This window comes from Aspergillus lentulus, assembly GCF_001445615.1.
Source record: "Aspergillus lentulus DNA, contig: Alt08, strain: IFM 54703, whole genome shotgun sequence".
Lineage (NCBI taxonomy): Eukaryota > Fungi > Ascomycota > Eurotiomycetes > Eurotiales > Aspergillaceae > Aspergillus > Aspergillus lentulus.
Window position 1 is genome coordinate 3,018,960 of NW_028322118.1, and position 16,868 is coordinate 3,035,827.

Below are 16,868 nucleotides of genomic sequence, written 5' to 3' on the forward strand. Positions count from 1 at the left end.
TCAACGGGGAAGGCAATCGAACATTCCGCGGCCCCCTGGCTACTCGCTAAAATTCCATCTTCCTGATCCCTGGGACTCCTTATGCGCGGTGCCCCGCTGGCAATATGGCAGTTGCATTTAGAGTTAGTAGTCAGTGTATGCAGTATGGCAGTATACTTGAGACTATGGATGTAGCCAGGTGGGGCAGCATCATATCGAGTCTTACAAAATTGTAGACTTGATATCATGATCTCAGTAAGGAGTACTGCTGAGGCATTGATTATGAAGGTATAAAAGGTGAAATATGCGGCGTCCATGAACGTCATCGCGGGATTTGTACCTGAATTCGGAGATCAAAACGATGCTCATTACAAATAATCCCGCAACCCTAACGGAAGGTAGTATTTCTCACTCTTCTAGAATGGCCTTGTCTTGGCTCATGAATAGTCAGAGAATTACACTTTAGCCTCTGAGCGATTCAGGTTAAGGGGGAGGGGCACTTGACATCCTGACAGTTCATGTCAGATATTCCTGCGGGTATCAGAAATGATTGAATGTTGTCCGAGTTTCAGTCGATTACTACGACGATACTCCGTGCTCCGAGTACTGCACTCTTGTGTGAACTGAGGTTGTAATCTGTAGATACTTCTCTCTCCTTCTTTGCCACTGCCCTGGCCCTGGCCCATTCCCACGTGGGTGAAATGCACGGTAGACGGTACTACTGCACAGTCCAACCTAGCGCCTCAATGTATCGATCTTACCTCGTTGATTGATAACTGAGCCTGGAAGTATCCTGAACTCGTAGATTGATTCCTCCATGGGACATGGAAAAAGGTACGCAGTAGATCACCGTCATCATGGCATCATATTACTATTGATGGATAACATCTGGATTTCGGAAGGATCAACCAGGAGCACTAAAGTGAGTAAAACGCAGAGCCCGAGTAGCCGACGGAGAGGTTCAGGGGGCCGTCAGCCCGTCACGTTGGAGTATCCATCACATAATATGTGATAACCACTGACTCGGTTCCGACTAGCTCATGGGTTACTTCTCCGGCGTTTATCCAGAAAAACAGTAGACTGATGGTTTTCATGTCTCTATCTATATTCTTATCCCAGTTCACTACAGATTAAACAGTGAGACAGGTGATGTTGTTAATAAGTAAGGTACTCAATCAAGATCACTGTAGCTGCCCTGTCAGCTGAAACTCGATGATCCGAACCATCGCCCATCCCAATATTCATCCGCTCGGAACGCCCCGCTCAACAAGAGTATCTAGCAAACTTGGCATATCTAGCTGAGCAGTGTGCTCGATGCATGATCAAATCAGAACTGAGATGAGAGTCAAGTAATGCACTAAATATTGCTCCGTCCATGGGTGTCGCTTCGGCGGTGTGCCGCGGTGGTGATATCGCCCGTTTTCCCATGCCTCTTTTGGGGCTAGTGGCTACCTGGGACTGGCTCGGATGGATCTAGACCGTCGCTGGTTACCTTCTACTTAAAAGAGGGGAATTGGATACGTAAGGTGGTAGCTAGACAGGGTTGCAGTGCATAAGATGAAGCAGGTGGCAGATTGGGGGCCGGATGGAGTGACTGGAAGATGATTCCGAGTCGAACAAGTGAACAAAAGATTCACCAATGGGAAGAGCATTCTACCCTATGATCCAAGGTGCTGTTCCATTCTGTAGGACGAAAAAAGCAAACCTCCACGTTTTGCCTTACCAGGAAGGCCTCATTCAGCTTCTAGTGCCATTCTACGCCATTCACTGACTCGCGGCGATCCCCGCCTACCTACCTTACTGTCCCCGGGACAAGCTTCTTCCGACGCTTCTCGACTACAAATGGCGCAGTATGCAGTGCTTAATCCTCGATTAACGCGGAGACCGCGGGGAAAATATTCATTAAAGTCACTATGATGGAGTAGGCCACCTCTGAATGCGTGACTCGCCTCTTATGGGTTGCGATGGCTACTCTTCCAACGATAGGGTCTGGCCCAGGCCATGCGGGAACGATCAACGGCGCGTTGAATTGTCTCTCGGTTGCCTTGAGATACCGGATTTTATACCAGCTTGGTCAGCATGGTCCTCTTTACGGCGAAAAAGAGCTCATCAGATCAAAAAGTCGTCTTCTGGGACGCCCCCGCGTCTGTCCCGTTCGTCTTAGTACAACCGCCGGTACCAGCGGTTAATGTGCGGATAGTCATGGTGGACCATTTCTGAGATTGCACCGGAAGTCATGTAGTATGCCACGTCGAAGCGAGCAATCGTCGTGTACAGCCGAATGTCCACCTCGGTGGTGTTCGGCCCGAACAGATACCGCTGGTGACCGGGGCTGTCCGAGATGCTCCTCGACGTAGTCCAGCGCCTCAAACAGCGGATACAGGTTGGCATGGTACGCTGCCCGCGTCGTCAATCCCGGTCTTGTACGCCCCGTTGTTGTTCTTCTCCTACACCCCCTCGTTCATGGGGTCGATGTTGGCTTCGCACAGGCGCGGGTACAGTCCGCCAGCGGGCTGGTCGACCTCTCGCATCGCCTCGGGGAGGAGACGGTCGAACTCGGCGTAGAACATGCGGATGATCTCGCTGCTTCATTGTTGACGATCGTTTGGCGCTGTTTATCCCAGAGGATGGGGTTCGTGTACCGGCCTTCGTACTGCGGATCCGCCTTTAGATAGAGCTCCTTGAGCAGCATGAATCTGTATAACGTGTCTCTCTCCGCGGACCCAAACCGGCCAGAGAAGAACCCCCGCTCGATGATGTCTTCGAGTTCCTTGAGGGTTCGGACGATCCTGGTGCCATGCGTCCGACAGCAGTACCCCAGGTATAGCACGTAGTGGTCTTTCTGTGCGGGGAACTCCGAGGATGGGTTGCTCGAAACGGACGAGCGGAATGTCGACGGAATTGTCGACGGCTTGCGACGAAACTCTCCGTCAGCATCAGCATGTTCAGTGTCAGCAAGGGTAATACCGATGGCATATATGCATATCTGGTTTGTCATGTTCTCTTTTCTGGTCGGAACGCAGCCATCAGCAGAGCATCCTGGTGGACACTCATATATAGCACCATATAATCGAGCCTGCTGGATGCCAGAAATAGGCTGCCACTATCTTACGGGCAGCGGAGGTGCGGAATAATAGCATGTCTCAAGTCTGTTCTGCATTACTGGGCTACAACCAAACCCAGTATGTCGCAAATCAACATGCAATAGAATAGTCATCAGTCGTAGTGTATATACAACATCATTGTAGTCTACACCTTGGACTCGGTATCAATACCAAACCGCCTGGCAAGTTCAACAAGCCCGTCGCAGCTTGCATCAATCCAGATATCCACGTACCCCTCGTCCCGTGCCTGCTCCACGTCCAACGTCTCCTCCTTCAAACGCTCCACATAAATCGTCTGAAGCCCGCAGGCTTTGGCACCCTTCAAATCCCTCAGATGCGCCGCCACAAGCGCACACCCTCCCGGCTCCACTCCGAATCTCTCCGCTGCCCCGCCGTAGACCTTGGGCGACGGCTTGTACGCCCCAAAGTGCTCTGCACTGAGCACCTCCGTGAAGGGCAACGAGCCGTACCGACAGAGATCCTCAAGCAGAGCCACGTTCCCGTTGGACAGGGTGCAGGTGCGGAACTTGCGGTTCAGCAGTTCCAGGCCGCGAACGGTATCCGGCCACGGGGTGAGCCGGTGCCAGCTCATCGCGAGATCCCATCTCTGGGCGTCGGTGAACAGAGTCTCAAGACCGTGGGCTTGGAGGAGCGTGAGAAGGTACGAGTAGTGGTGCTCATCGACTGGGACGAAGGGCTTTGATGGATCGCGGTTCTGGGTGAAGTGGTGGTATGACTCGCGCCATTCCTCGGTTATGGCGAGCCAGTCTGATTGAGTCATTGACGAGACTTTGGCGCGCACGGCGTCGGAGAGATCCTTCTTTGGGTCTTGAAGCGCGCTTTGTGCTGCGTCATGGAGAGCTTTGGAGACGGGGGTGCGCCATTCGACGACGGTGCCAAAGACGTCGAAGAAGAGAACTCGCGGGAGAGGTTGGGATGGCATTGGCTGATGGCTTGTAGTTCATGAATTGAGATGAAATATGGGTTAGAGAAGGGTGCTGATTCAGCCGCAATCAAATCCCACACGATATGGAATATTATGAGAGATCAACGTGGTTGATATTTCTTGTTGTTTTGAGAAAGACGACTGTACCCCGCAAAGGCGTCATATTGCCTAACGCCGAGAGCGGCGTACTAACTGCCAGGTCAGTATAAACGTTCAGCCTGAGGCTTACCGGTGCCTCAGTGACTGAGAGACGTTGAGAAAATTGACTGATATCCAAGCTTCTGACAGAATTAATTGAACAAATTAGTTAATTCAAAGAATAATGAGGCGGCTCAATTGCGGTAGGAACTAAGTGTGATGACTCCGAACTATAGTCGACAAGTGGATGAGCATGTCGATAAATCACATCATCACATAGTCCATTGCTTCAGATAGATCAATGATCATCCTATTATTAGAGTCTCAATCAATCATCCTGGACGTTGACAGCTGCAGTTTAATGATCATCAACGGCTGCACCATGTATGATTAAATTAGTGCAAGGTAGTCGTAGCCTCGAGCTGACATCTCGGTATTATGGATCCCTCGAGTTCAATCTGATGATGTATGGCAATCCAGCGTCTGTACTCCGTACATGTCTATGAGCTTTTCTCTTAGAATAGATAATTGAGGGGTTATATCTCGTCTGAGACTATCTAGACCGGAGTATAGCAATCAGGTGGAGCAGTTGAAGTAGTTGGGGCTGTTGTGTATGGACCTGTCATCTCTCAGAAAGAACGTCTTTTCTTTGTTGTTCTTTGATCAAAGACAAAAGTACAACCCCTGAATGCAGAACTCCAGGCCAATGCTACTAATGCTAGACTAATTGATTGCAGTGGGGTCACTAACGACACCGGGCTAAACTAAGCAGTTTAGTTGGATTATTACAGAGCAGTAGACTTTTGTTACGTTCCTTGACTTTTGGTCTATCCAAGGCATCACGTTCTTCTGCGGTTGGATGACTAGGATAAGGATAGAGGTCAATGACTACGGCTATGAGATACTATGTACTACTACAGACAAGAGAATGTATATTCGTTTACTGAAACTGGTCTTTCTTCATTGTCTCTTGCAGATTCCAGACGCATGGCACAGAATACCTCTGGGTCATATCATGGATCCAAGGACATAGGAAAAGGGGCCGGAGCAGGGACCACTTAATCTATGAGGGTCGAATGAGTTCCTTCCTTCAAGCCTATGAAGTTATATTATTATGAACACAATTCGATTTACGTCTCAATCAGCCAATCTCAAAACAGTCAAGCGCTCCGTAGTAAGTTCAGTTCTGAGCCCACAGTAATAAAGCTAAGCCAAGAACCAAAAACTGGGACGCGGCCCGTCTGTGTTTGTGTACCTCTCCGGTATCCAAGGAAAAGACTCGGGTGTTCCCTCACTTTCCGAGGTTTGTCCTCTGCCTGGGTCATCTGTTCTGTTATGGTGTTGATAATAAAACAATTATATGGCGGTGGTGGGTAGTATATAGCATTAATTGGGTAACATTATTGCTACCTTACTGACCTCGTCTTGCATTCGTCTGCAGCGCTGCATCTCCTGTAGTCAAAACTAAAAGATTAACTTTGATCCAATAAACCAATTGATTGCTCGATCACACGCGACAACCGAGTGGGAATCTAATACGTACTACACCCCTGTAGTTCGTCACTATAACGCTCGTGTTTAAACCTACCACATGCTCGGATTCGAGAATATCATTCCGTACTGAAACACGGACCAGAGGCTATGCCGATCTTGTTAAGAAGCAAACGCAGGGTCTAGATAGCTATGATGATATTTGTGCCATGGCGTGGTTTAAATGATCGCATTGCCAATTTCGCTATCGTATGATCCCCCTGTCGATCAATACCTTACTAATGAGTGGATGGTTCCGTATATTCCGTTCGAGACTTACCTTAGGGGTATGCTGTAATACTCTTGAACAAAACATTGGAAGGATACAGAGGGACGAGACAAGAGCTTTGCTTTCATATATAGACGAGGATCATCACTAGCATCACGTCCCGTTATTTGAATGATACTCATTTCGCTGGTTCAAGGTCCATCATCAGTTGAGTGGAGTTTATACCTTTGTAGTTCATACTAAGAGAACAATTTCCCCGTAATTGCCAGGGTCATACGGTAAGGTATACCTACCTTACCTACCTTACCTTAGGTACCTACTTGTACGGAGTCTCTCCCGTCTACTCCGTACCTTAGACGTGAGGTGATAATAAGAGAATACGTACTACAGTGTACCATTTTATTATTATGTACCTATTATTGCATGGGCCTGGGTATGATCAGAAACAGAGTACAGCCTGGTAATCATGATACATACACCAGCCTGTGCCTGCCAGCGTCTCCTTTTCCCTTTTCTCCCTTCCTTATCCTCTGAAGGCTGAATTAACGCGCATGTTTCATATCCACTTTTGCTGTTTTCTTTTTCTTGTTGTTCTCTACGGATGATTAATCATCTTTATTAATTCCTAGTTGGTTATTATCACTTCTTTCCTCTCCCAACAACGGACAGGATGCGACCAACATTAAATGATAGCCAATACCGGCCGAGTCCTATCAATTTGCCGTCCGTTTTGATCCGTCGTCTTTAGTCTCTATCCAATAATCCACCGACGCATCCATCGATCCGACACTTCCCACTCGATATCAGTTAGTCCAGTCTAGGCTGCATACCTGTAGCTCTGGTGGGGTCCGGTATTATTGTGCTCCTCAACCTTCCACTAATTGGATTGCCGTCCTTTATTACTTTCATATGGAGTACTCCGTAGTACGATGGTGAGGAGTACCCCATCGGTGCTTTGGTGCTATTCAGTAGTGCATCCACCTCCTAACGAACTGCCCCCTGGACTGGCTCAATCTTAGTTCCTTTCAAAGATGCTTGGACAGGTGCCTGTGCCGCAAGGCTAAAATCCATCCTGCCAACTAAAAAGGGGGAAAAAACAGAAGAAAAAAAGAAAAAAGAAAAATAAGAAATTGGAGACTGATCTAACGGGCCTCAGCTGCATGGGCTTGCTCTTTCCACTCGCCACCTATTGACTAGATAGCCTAGACTTCTAGTTTCGAAGGATGAGCGATTGAATGCAAGACCGGCCCTCATCTCGCAGGTAGATAGACAGTCACTCTGCCTGCGTCTGTCGTCTGTCTCGAGTCTCGAGTCTCGATCTTCACCCTTTCCCCCGCGTTGCGCCGATTCATTATCTCCATCCTTATCCTCCAATCCACTCAATTCTTTCGCTCTTGTTGCACCAGTTAATTCGGCATCTATGTCTCCTCGCATTCGCATGATAATCTTTTATCCTTAATATCCACGTATATAATAGACAAGTGCAGCACCATCCCTAGAGGGTTCAACCTTCTGGAGCTGTTCCAACCTGAGGTACGTGCACGTTTACGCAAGACTAGGGAGGCTGGATTGTTCAGCCTTCAGCACTTGAGACGACCGGCCTGGATTCGGCTGACTTGGTCGGTCGCTGTAGATTCATTGGGCGACCATTCTCGAAATTACCGCTGCTGGCCAGCGTCATCGTTCTCCCCGGCAGTCGTCGACTGACTGCCGTTGACCTTCATCTCGTGTCACAGTCTTGAATCGGATCGACGGATGCCCGTATGAATTGCTTTGATTCGGATCTGTGGGAACGGACCCGACTGCTCTGCGCTGGTCAACTTCCGATCCCCTTGGTGTTAATGGTTGAAAGCTCCGACTCGTCTATTCGCTCTGAACGATAGTATCCATGGCCACAGACGTCCAATATCAAAGCCCTTCGGCGGCTCAGGCGTTCCCCACGCCGTCGACGACGCCGCACCGGGTGCCCTCCATACATGTCCGCAGCGACTCATCGCCGATCCGCTCCGCATCACCTCTTGCCCCTCACAACTCTTCCCCCGAAGGACCGAGTGATCTGGACGATGTTGGGGATGAAGATACTCTGTCACCTTTTGACCCGCGAAGATTCACACCTACCCTACATGCCTCCTTAGTGTCGGAGATTCTTTCTCTGCGGCGGGAAGTGGAGAACAAATCCAAGGCGATTGACGTGCTGGAAAGAAGCTTGGACGAGTCCCGGACTGAGAACGAGGGTCTAACTGACCGTCTGTCACGAAGCACAAAAGAGACCCGGTCTCTGAAGCATCAATTGCAGCTCCTGGAGGGTGGTACCTCCTCCGCCTTGACCGAGCTGGCAAAAGAGCGAGACGAAGCTCTAGAAAACATCTCGGATGTACGAAGGAAGCTGGAACAGGCGCAAAAGAAGGCCCGCAGTCGAGAAGAGGAGCTCGAGCGGACCCAAGGTCTCTTAGACCGCGAAAGAGAGTCCTGGGAGGGAGAGCGTAGAAATCTCGAGCGTAAGGTCCATGTGGTGGAGGGCCGGCTGAAAGTCGTCTTGAATGAGGTTGCCGCGGCGCAAGCAGCAGCTTCCGTGCCCCCTGTATCGTCAAAGCCGGATACCCCAGAACCTGTCAGACCGTCCACCACCGAGAGGGGAAGCGATTCGGCCAGTGTGCATTCCAGCAGCCAAGGACGCCGTCGGACGAGCGTCACCAGTGTGAGCTCCGACGATGACGCTGACTTTCATAATGTGCGCTATTCTACAGCCAGCCTTGCGAATGCCCGAGACGGCAAGCCCAACGGAGTGAGTCTGGCCCAGGAACTGGCGTTCGACGAGGAGGACGAGTTCGACAATGAGCATGACGACTCAATTCTGGATTCGCCTGAGGCGCTACCAGAGGAACGGCCGACTTCGGTCCACTCCCATGCGTCGCTGTCGATGAGCTTGAAGGCTCGAAAGATCCTTGGTCTTTCCATTGACAGCAGCATAGACGGTCATGCAGTGATTGACAGAGGCCTAAACAGTCCTGCCAAAGTTTCCTCGCCCACATTCGAATACCGAGACACAGGTATCCAGTGCTCCCCGCCGCCGTCTCCTCAATTACCTCCTGAAAGTCCACTTGAGCATAATTCGCAGGCCTTGCCACTCTGTTACCAGGCGAAGGACAGCGGTACTTCGACCTTGACTATCGACATGAAATCGACATCTTGTCAGACGGTCGGCGACCTGCCCAGCCCTCCGTGGACGCCCCAGCTTGCCGAAACACCAATGACTGCAGGCCCACAACCGGCTGCAACAGCCTCGACATCGACGCAGACCGATCTCGTTCCAGCCCGTGCGGCAGACGAACAGGACGCGGTTGCAAGTCCTACAAAATCAGCTCCTACGGCGATTGAAGTTCCCATGATCGCCATTCATCCACCGCGTTCCGAGCCTTCTTCGCCTCGAGGAAGCGTTGTTCTGCCACCTCGGACGAAAACTGTCTCCTGTCAAACAACCTTCAAGACCGTCGTCGACAGTCGATCGGTTGCCATCCAGACCGAAGAGATTCGTATCGACAAGCGACCGATCAAGTTGCCAGCTAGCTTGCTTCCCTCTGCCATCCCTGACATGCCGCTAAATGTGTCGCGCGCTCAGAGCAGTTCAGATTCACCCATTCAGCCGTATCGACCCCCGTCACGAAGGCAGGAGCGCGGAGAAACCAAACCGCCTCCACTGCCTGTCAAGGCTGCATCGAGAAGCAAACCGCCCGCCATGGTGCAGGCCTATCCTGGGAACAACGACAACGGCCCATTGTCGGAGGATTCTAAATCTGACTTGAGGCGGCCCTTCAGATCAAGCAGTCTTTTTGCCGGCTTCGAGGATGAAAATGGCATGGACTCGCGGGACACAACGCGAGATATCTTCACAGATGACGAGCTGCTCAATCGGCCGTTTGCCTCATATAAACTGAAAAGGGGCAAGCTGATCTCAGCGCAGGAAAGGTCGAGTCTGGACGATACCGTACTGACAGAAATTGACGAGCACCTCCTCGATGCTGATTCTCAAGTCCTCGAGGATCTGGAGCCGTCTGAATCGTCGCCGCGTGGGCAGAGGCGAGGTGTGACAGGTTCATGGAACGAGCGGGATGGCCGGACGGCCATAAGGGACCCTAACGCCGCAGCAGGGCATCGGCGAAGAGCACGCAGCCCAAGCGAGCCGAGTATTGACAGTGGCAGTGGGGCATCGAGCGTTGCTCCTCCGTTCCCCGTTCCAATTCGCCTCAGTTCAAGAAAATTCCCCGGCAACGGGAGCGATGGACGGCAGAGCCCAACTCCCTCCAACCCACGCAACTTCTCAGATCGCGGACGAGTGCCCATTGTGCGGAGACCGACACTGCGTCGAGTACGTTCAGCAGCGGCTATGTCTCAATCGGAGCATCCAGAGCGGCCTCCGAGCCAGTCGTCTCCGTCCTCCTATGGGCTGGAAAGCCCTCAGTATCCGCCGCTGCCATTTGATGACATTACGGCGCCTCGGGACAGGATGGCTCTCAGAAGACGGTCGATGCAGCGTCCCTCTGTCCCTCAACCGTTTGCCCATGAACGGCAAGACTCGAACGCAACGACCTCAGTGCAGCCAACCAGTGTGGTCGACGCCATCGCGCAGACAATGATCGGAGAATGGATGTACAAGTACGTTCGGCGGAGGAGATCTTTCGGAGGCGTGGGTGAGCCCAAGGACAGTTGGGAGGGCAAAAACGCCGACGAGGTATCGGCCAACATTACCAACAGCGGAGTGCGTCACAGGCGATGGGTTTGGCTCGCGCCATACGAGCGAGCGGTTATGTGGAGCAGCAGGCAGCCTACCACTGGTCCTGCGCTGCTAGGCAAAAGTGGCCGCAAGCGTAAGTCCTCATCTTTTCCAGGGAGAGTGATGGGTTCGACTTGGTGAGACTAACTGGCACAAGTGATCATCCAATCCGTTCTCGACGTCAAGGACGATAATCCTCTACCCAAGGGAGCGACCATTGCAAACCCGTTCAACCGATCGATTCTGATCTTGACCCCCAAGCGCGCCCTGAAATTCACCGCCACCAGCATCGAACGGCATTACGTCTGGTTGACTGCACTCTCATTCCTGAGCCATTCGGCAACGGGCATTCAAGATCTTGCCGCTCTGCCTCCCATCCCGCAGGCCGAGTTCGAGTCGCCGGCGCCCACCGCGAGTCTCCGCCGAAACCCAATTCGTGACTCGATCCGCATCGCCAAAGGGCGCCCGCGACCCAACATCAAGGGTAAACGCAACAGAGCGCCCGCCCCGTTGCCCGAGCTACCCGCCAATGGTTCGGAGATGATTGACTCGATGCTCGACGCGGCCGACCCGCCGACCGTGCCTCGGTTCTCGCACGCCCGCAAGCGCAGCAACACCACGTCCCGGATGCCGGTGATGCGCAGCTTTTCCAGTCAGGGGACCATGCCGTCGATCCCGTCCATACATAGCATGGCCACGCGCGGGGGCTCCCCCACCTCGCACGGGCACGGCCTCAACAGCGGGCGCAGCAGCCTCAGCCGACGCACGTCGGAGGCGAGCGGGCCGTCCAGCATCGGTATGGGTAACTTCTTCGACGCCATTGGCACCGTTCGCATGGAGGCATTCATCGACCAGACGGCGTCTGTTCGGTATCGCCCTGGGACGCGGTCACGGCACGCACGCAAGCCGTCGAGCCAGTGGGGATCAAACAGCCAGCGGTTCTACGGGGAATTCGCCACGCCTGCGGACAGCGAGCCCGATCCGTTCAGAGGATTCTAGCCGGGTGAATTGATTTTTTTTTATCGTGTATATCGTTATTACTGTATGTTGCAAGAGATACCACTTGACGCTTCGCTTGTATTTCGCATTGTGTCTTCTTGAAAAGTCAGTCGATATGCATATACATATATCTCTATCGCAGGACACAACCATCGAGGTCATTCGCCTGATACGCTTCCTCTCCCATCAGGATATACTTTGTAGACCAATCCCAATCTCCGTCCAAGTCCAATCCCATATCAATATACAAATCACAGCTTAGCAGCCTCCTTCACCTCCCCAATCTTCAACTTAGGCGAATACTTCTTCAGCACGCCCTCATTGTGATACTATTCCGTATAACCGTTAGCCTCTTTTCATGTATACGTTGAAAAGAGAGCAGAACGCACCTTCCAAAACTGCTTCGAGGCATCCTTGCCCGCCACACGCTTGAGGATCTTGGCGCCGCCGGGATGCTCGTCAATGAACTTGGTCACGTCGTAGACGCTGTTGTCGATGATGATGTAGAGGCCCTTGTCGGGGGTATTGTGGGTTGCGACTTCGGCGGGGGTGAAGGATTGGGTCATTTCGTTCTCGGCGTTCTTTGGGTTCTTTCTCTCTTGTTATCGCGGTGATTTCTGGAGGGGAAGTTGAGGTTGGTGATGTCGATGTGGAGGTCTCGCGGTTGACTGATGGACAGTTGGAGTAAAGGTAGAATGGGGAGATGATGAGTGGAGTACGGATACTCCGTAGTCTATCCGTACTCCGTAGCTCTCAATGAAGCTGGGGTCTAGTCTACGACAGCCGAGGTAAAATCCTAAGTCTCGCGTCCGAACCGCGGTCATGGGCAATTCTAATGCGCGGGCGGTGATTGGTTACTCTATATTCCACTCAGCCCTTACCTAAGGTACTTCTAGAGTAGTGCTCTGTAGGGTGTGTGGATCATAAGATACTGTATTATCTAATTTTCAGAAGTATTGGTATTGTTGCGAGAAATGCTACAATTATATACAGATACAGATAGGTGCTGAAGCTGAGCTGATTAATCTTTGCTCTTCTCGCCGGCTGCACCCTGTCCCTTGGGGACTTTGCGGTCCAGCCCCAGCGTCTCCAGGTCCTTCTTCTTGTAGTAATGTGGCGCGACCTCGACCAGCCACTCTGGCTGCAGAGGCATGTTGCTGCGCATGTACTCCTTGCTCGTCAGGACGAGTTCGTAGTAGATCACCCAGCGGGGGTTGACCTCGAACAGGGTGCTGGACGGGTGAAGGTAGACCGTCTGGCCGTTCTTGACCGTCCGGTAGCTGTCGCCGCCGCGCTGCAGTCGGGCCGCGTTCGGGAAGAAGCCGGCTGTGATCGCTTTCTGGATGGGGACGTAGTTGTTCGATCCGCATGTGCTGATAGTGACCTCGACGCGGTCGCACAGCTTCGCCAGCTGATCGCGCACGTCGCGAGCGCGCGTCAAGCTACGCTGCTGGAGGAAGTTCTCGCGCGCCCAGATATAGCTGAAGTCCGAATCCACCCACTGGTTCCAGATGTTGAGCAGCGTCAGGTGGTCGCCGCCGTCTTTGACGGTGAACCGGTTGCGCGCGCTGTCTGCGTGGATCTTCTTGTCCTTGGGCCGGAAGAAAAGAGCGCTGGCCTCGCCTAGCATCGACACAATCGATAGAACCTCCTCCACGCAGCCGTACTTGTCCGCCGCGAGGATCGCCTTGGCCAGCATCGGGTCCGTGGGGAACTCGGCCATCTGCCGTCCGATCTTGGTCAGCTCCCCGCGATCGTTCAGTGCCCCTAGGGCATACAGCTGCTCCAGCGCGCGGATGATCGTCTCGGCCGGCGGCGGGTCCATAAAGTCAAAGTCGAGCAGCTGGTCGATTCCCAACGACTTGAGCATCAGAATGACACTGCTCAGGTTCGTCCGTTGGATCTCTGGCGTAGTGCTCTCTTCCAACTCGTTGTAGTAAGCCCATCGCGTGTACAGGCGGAAACACTTTCCCGGGCCAACTCGACCGGCTCGACCGGCTCGCTGGTTCGCCGACGCTCGCGAGCAAGGTGTTACCACCAGACTCTCCATCCCTGTGCGCGGGTTGAAGACATTCTCCTTGGCGAATCCAGGATCAATGACGTAGACAATGCCGTCGATCGTCAAACTGGTTTCGGCAATGTTCGTGGCCAGCACGACTTTCCGCGCTTTCGGTGGGGTGGGCTCGAAGATCTTGGTCTGGAGCTCAGACGGTAGGTTGGCGTAGATGGGACATATGACCATCTCGGGGATCTTGCTCCCCAGTTTGCGGGCCGTCTCCTGTAAACTCTGTTCGGCCGCTTCAATCTCCTCCTGACCAGTCAAGAACACCAGAATATCCCCTGGCCCTTGGCTGACATGGATCTGGAAAACAGTCGTGATTGCGGCTGCCAAGTAATTCGCCTCGGGCTGCGACGTGTAATGAATATCCACGGGATACCGACGACCAGGGATATTGAAGATGGGTGCATCGTCAAAGTATTTCTGGAATTTCTGTGCGTCCATGGTAGCAGAGGAGATCAGAAGCTTCAGATCCGGCCGCGCCTTGGCTATATCTTTGAGCAGGCCGCAGGCAATATCTGTAGGGACCGTTCGCTCGTGTGCCTCGTCGATCATCAGGGCCGAGTATTGGCCCAGATCAGGCTCGGTTAGCAGCTCACGCAGCAGCATACCGTCGGTCATGTACTTGAGCACCGTCTTGTCGCTGGTGTTGTCCTCGAAACGGATAGCATAGCCCACTTCGTTGCCCAGTTTCACTCCCATTTCTTCGGCCACACGAGCCGCAACACTCATTGCGGCCACCCGTCGCGGTTGCGTACATCCCACCTTCATGCCGTTCTTGGTGAAACCGGCCTCGTGGAGGTATTGCGGGATCTGCGTGGTCTTGCCGGACCCGGTCTCTCCCACAATGATCAGGACTTGGTGATCATGCACCGCCTGAATGATCTGATCCCGGAACTGGTAGATGGGTAAGCTCTTCCGTGTCTCCTCAATCGACGCCGCTTTCTTCTCCGCCGCGTCTAGCTTCTCCTGAAGCAGCCGCTGCTCCTGCGTTAATGGTTTGCGCGTCCCCTCGAGCTTGGTGTCCATGACGAAATTGATCTTCTGCGAGTCGTCAAAGACATACTCGTAGTCGCCCTCGTCCACGAATTCTGCCCGTTTAATCTGCGCCTTGGCCTTGGCCGTCTGCTCCATCTCCCATTCCTCGTGCTCGGTGATGAACCGCTCCTGACCGCGCTCGTCACGGTCCACATATCGCTTGTACAGCGCCTCCTCTTTCTTCTTCCGATCAATCTTGCCTTTCTCCGTGATGTAGTCCTCCGGCATCATATACCCGTCCCGGTGGTCGTCGATCCGTAAGCGCTCCTCCGCGAGCCGCAGCACCTCCCGGTTGCGTGCAAATTCTTCCTTCTCCCGACGGGTCAGATTGGGATTCTCGCGCAGCTCGGCCGTCTCCTCTGCGACCTGCTGCCGCAGGAGCGCCAGCCGCTCGGCCTCTCGCTTCTTGAGATACTCCTGCCGAGACCGCAGCCGCAGATCAGGCATGACGGCCGCCCTCGCCGTCGCATCGTCCGCCAGAGCCCGCCGTCGCGCCGCCTCACTCGTTCTCGTCCGATCCTCGACGATCTTCTTGCTCTTGCCATCATCCTTCTTAGCCAGACGCTTGGCCAACTCGTCCCGTTCCTCCAGGTCCCGCTTGCGCTCCAACTCCTTCTTCGTCTCTGGGTCTAAATCATCGGATGCCGTAGACCGAGGCGAGGCCGACCCATCCTCCAGCCGCGTGCGCTTCGGTGGCGATTCATCAAAGTCCTGCCCCTCGTCACCCCTATTCTCATAGTCGTCATCCGGGATCTCCTCGTCGCCCCACCGATCCTCAAAATCATCCACAGCCCGTCTCCGCAGCTTCTTCGAGCGCAGCCGCTCGCGACTGCCCTCATCACGGCTACGGCTGCGGTCGCGTTTCCGGCGACTATCCTCCTTCTCCCACCGACCGCGACTCCGGTCCTTGTTCTTATCCGTGTCCTTGTCTCGACGTCTCTGTTTGTCGCGCTCCGCCTCGACATTCTGCGGCGCCAGCGAGCTCGCCGTGTCCGCCAGATCATGCTCCATATCAACTAATCGGTATTTCTTCTTCGACGCGGCATCGCTGCGGTCCCGGCCCGCCGCGCTACTGGATCCAGACGCATCCTTCTTGCCTGCGCGTCGGTAGAGCTCCGCACAGAATGAGCTTACTTCGTCAGCGTTTCCGTCGAGGAAGGGGAGGAGTTTGTCCTGTAACGAGGCCGCGGATTTGGCGGTACTGGCGGTGGCGAGGACGAAGTCGACGACGGTGGGATCCGACGCGCCTGTCAGGCGGATCAGGGAGTCCGAGACAAAGGTTTTGTGATCCATTGGTATGTCGATTATCGGTGTAGATGCTAGGGTGAATGCGTTCAATGTGTTGCAACCTTTTTGAGCCCTTTGCTCTAGTAGATACTATCGCGCATGATTGGACCGGTCAGGAACCGAGTCGAAACGAACAAAGTAGTCCGCTGTAGAATTTAGAGGTAAAAAAGGAAGCAATGAGGCTGCAACAAAACAGCGTGACCGAGGAACCAACAGTCTTGGGATGGATAGATAGTTGTCAAAGCGGAGGTCGAAAATCCACGCCGAAGGTCAAGCTGCGGTGCCAAGAAGTCGGGCAGTGGCGAGAACATGCTGATACTTGTTCCAACGGTAGTCTACACTATCTACCCCTGGTATAGCGAAAGTACGGTTTTATCTTACAAGCTCAAAGAATGCATAAATAAGACAAAGATATTTAATATGTTCTCATTCTATCTACCACCAATTGTTGCGTCCAGACTCAACACGTATAAATCACAAGTATTACCCAGTTCTCAAGCCCGCTTGATCCCATATCGGCTGGCCAGTCCTTGCTTCCCAAGGACTGCGGTTGAAAAATAAAAACAGGAAAAAATAATGACAATGGGTGAAGAGAAGATCCAGCCGAATGGAGATGGGGTCACAAATTTGTAGAAAGGTTCATTCATCATCATCACCGCCCAAGGATCCATTGCACTCCGACTCACTCCAACAAAGGAAAAGAAAGAAGAGATAAAAAAAAGCTCAAATCACAGTACCGATTGCACGCTGCTCCCTTGAATGATATCCTTGCTTAATACCCCACTGGC

General features: G+C 53.0%; 4 protein-coding genes across 4 annotated transcripts; 1 reads left to right on the forward strand and 3 right to left on the reverse strand.

The window, feature by feature from the left end:
• Positions 1-2,139: 2,139 nt before the first annotated feature.
• ALT_4231 (haloacid dehalogenase, type II) lies at positions 2,140-4,026 on the reverse strand (the record flags this gene model as incomplete). The annotated part of the gene is made up of 4 exons (XM_033563113.2): positions 2,140-2,376; positions 2,433-2,562; positions 2,622-2,987; positions 3,317-4,026. The coding sequence occupies 4 exons, from the start codon at positions 4,024-4,026 to the stop codon at positions 2,140-2,142; spliced, it is 1,443 nt and encodes a 480-aa protein (XP_033419004.2).
• Positions 4,027-7,814: 3,788 nt separating this feature from the next.
• ALT_4232 (putative nuclear migration protein) lies at positions 7,815-11,696 on the forward strand (the record flags this gene model as incomplete). The annotated part of the gene is made up of 2 exons (XM_033563111.2): positions 7,815-10,791; positions 10,855-11,696. The coding sequence occupies 2 exons, from the start codon at positions 7,815-7,817 to the stop codon at positions 11,694-11,696; spliced, it is 3,819 nt and encodes a 1,272-aa protein (XP_033419002.2).
• Positions 11,697-11,947: 251 nt separating this feature from the next.
• On the reverse strand, positions 11,948-12,262 carry ALT_4233 (cytochrome b5-like heme/steroid binding domain-containing protein; the record flags this gene model as incomplete). The annotated part of the gene is made up of 2 exons (XM_033563110.1): positions 11,948-12,025; positions 12,086-12,262. The coding sequence occupies 2 exons, from the start codon at positions 12,260-12,262 to the stop codon at positions 11,948-11,950; spliced, it is 255 nt and encodes an 84-aa protein (XP_033419001.1).
• Positions 12,263-12,717: 455 nt separating this feature from the next.
• On the reverse strand, positions 12,718-16,086 carry ALT_4234 (putative mRNA splicing factor RNA helicase (Cdc28); the record flags this gene model as incomplete). The annotated part of the gene is made up of 1 exon (XM_033563109.2): positions 12,718-16,086. One exon carries the CDS (start codon positions 16,084-16,086, stop codon positions 12,718-12,720), a length of 3,369 nt encoding a protein of 1,122 aa, XP_033419000.2.
• Positions 16,087-16,868: the final 782 nt, after the last annotated feature.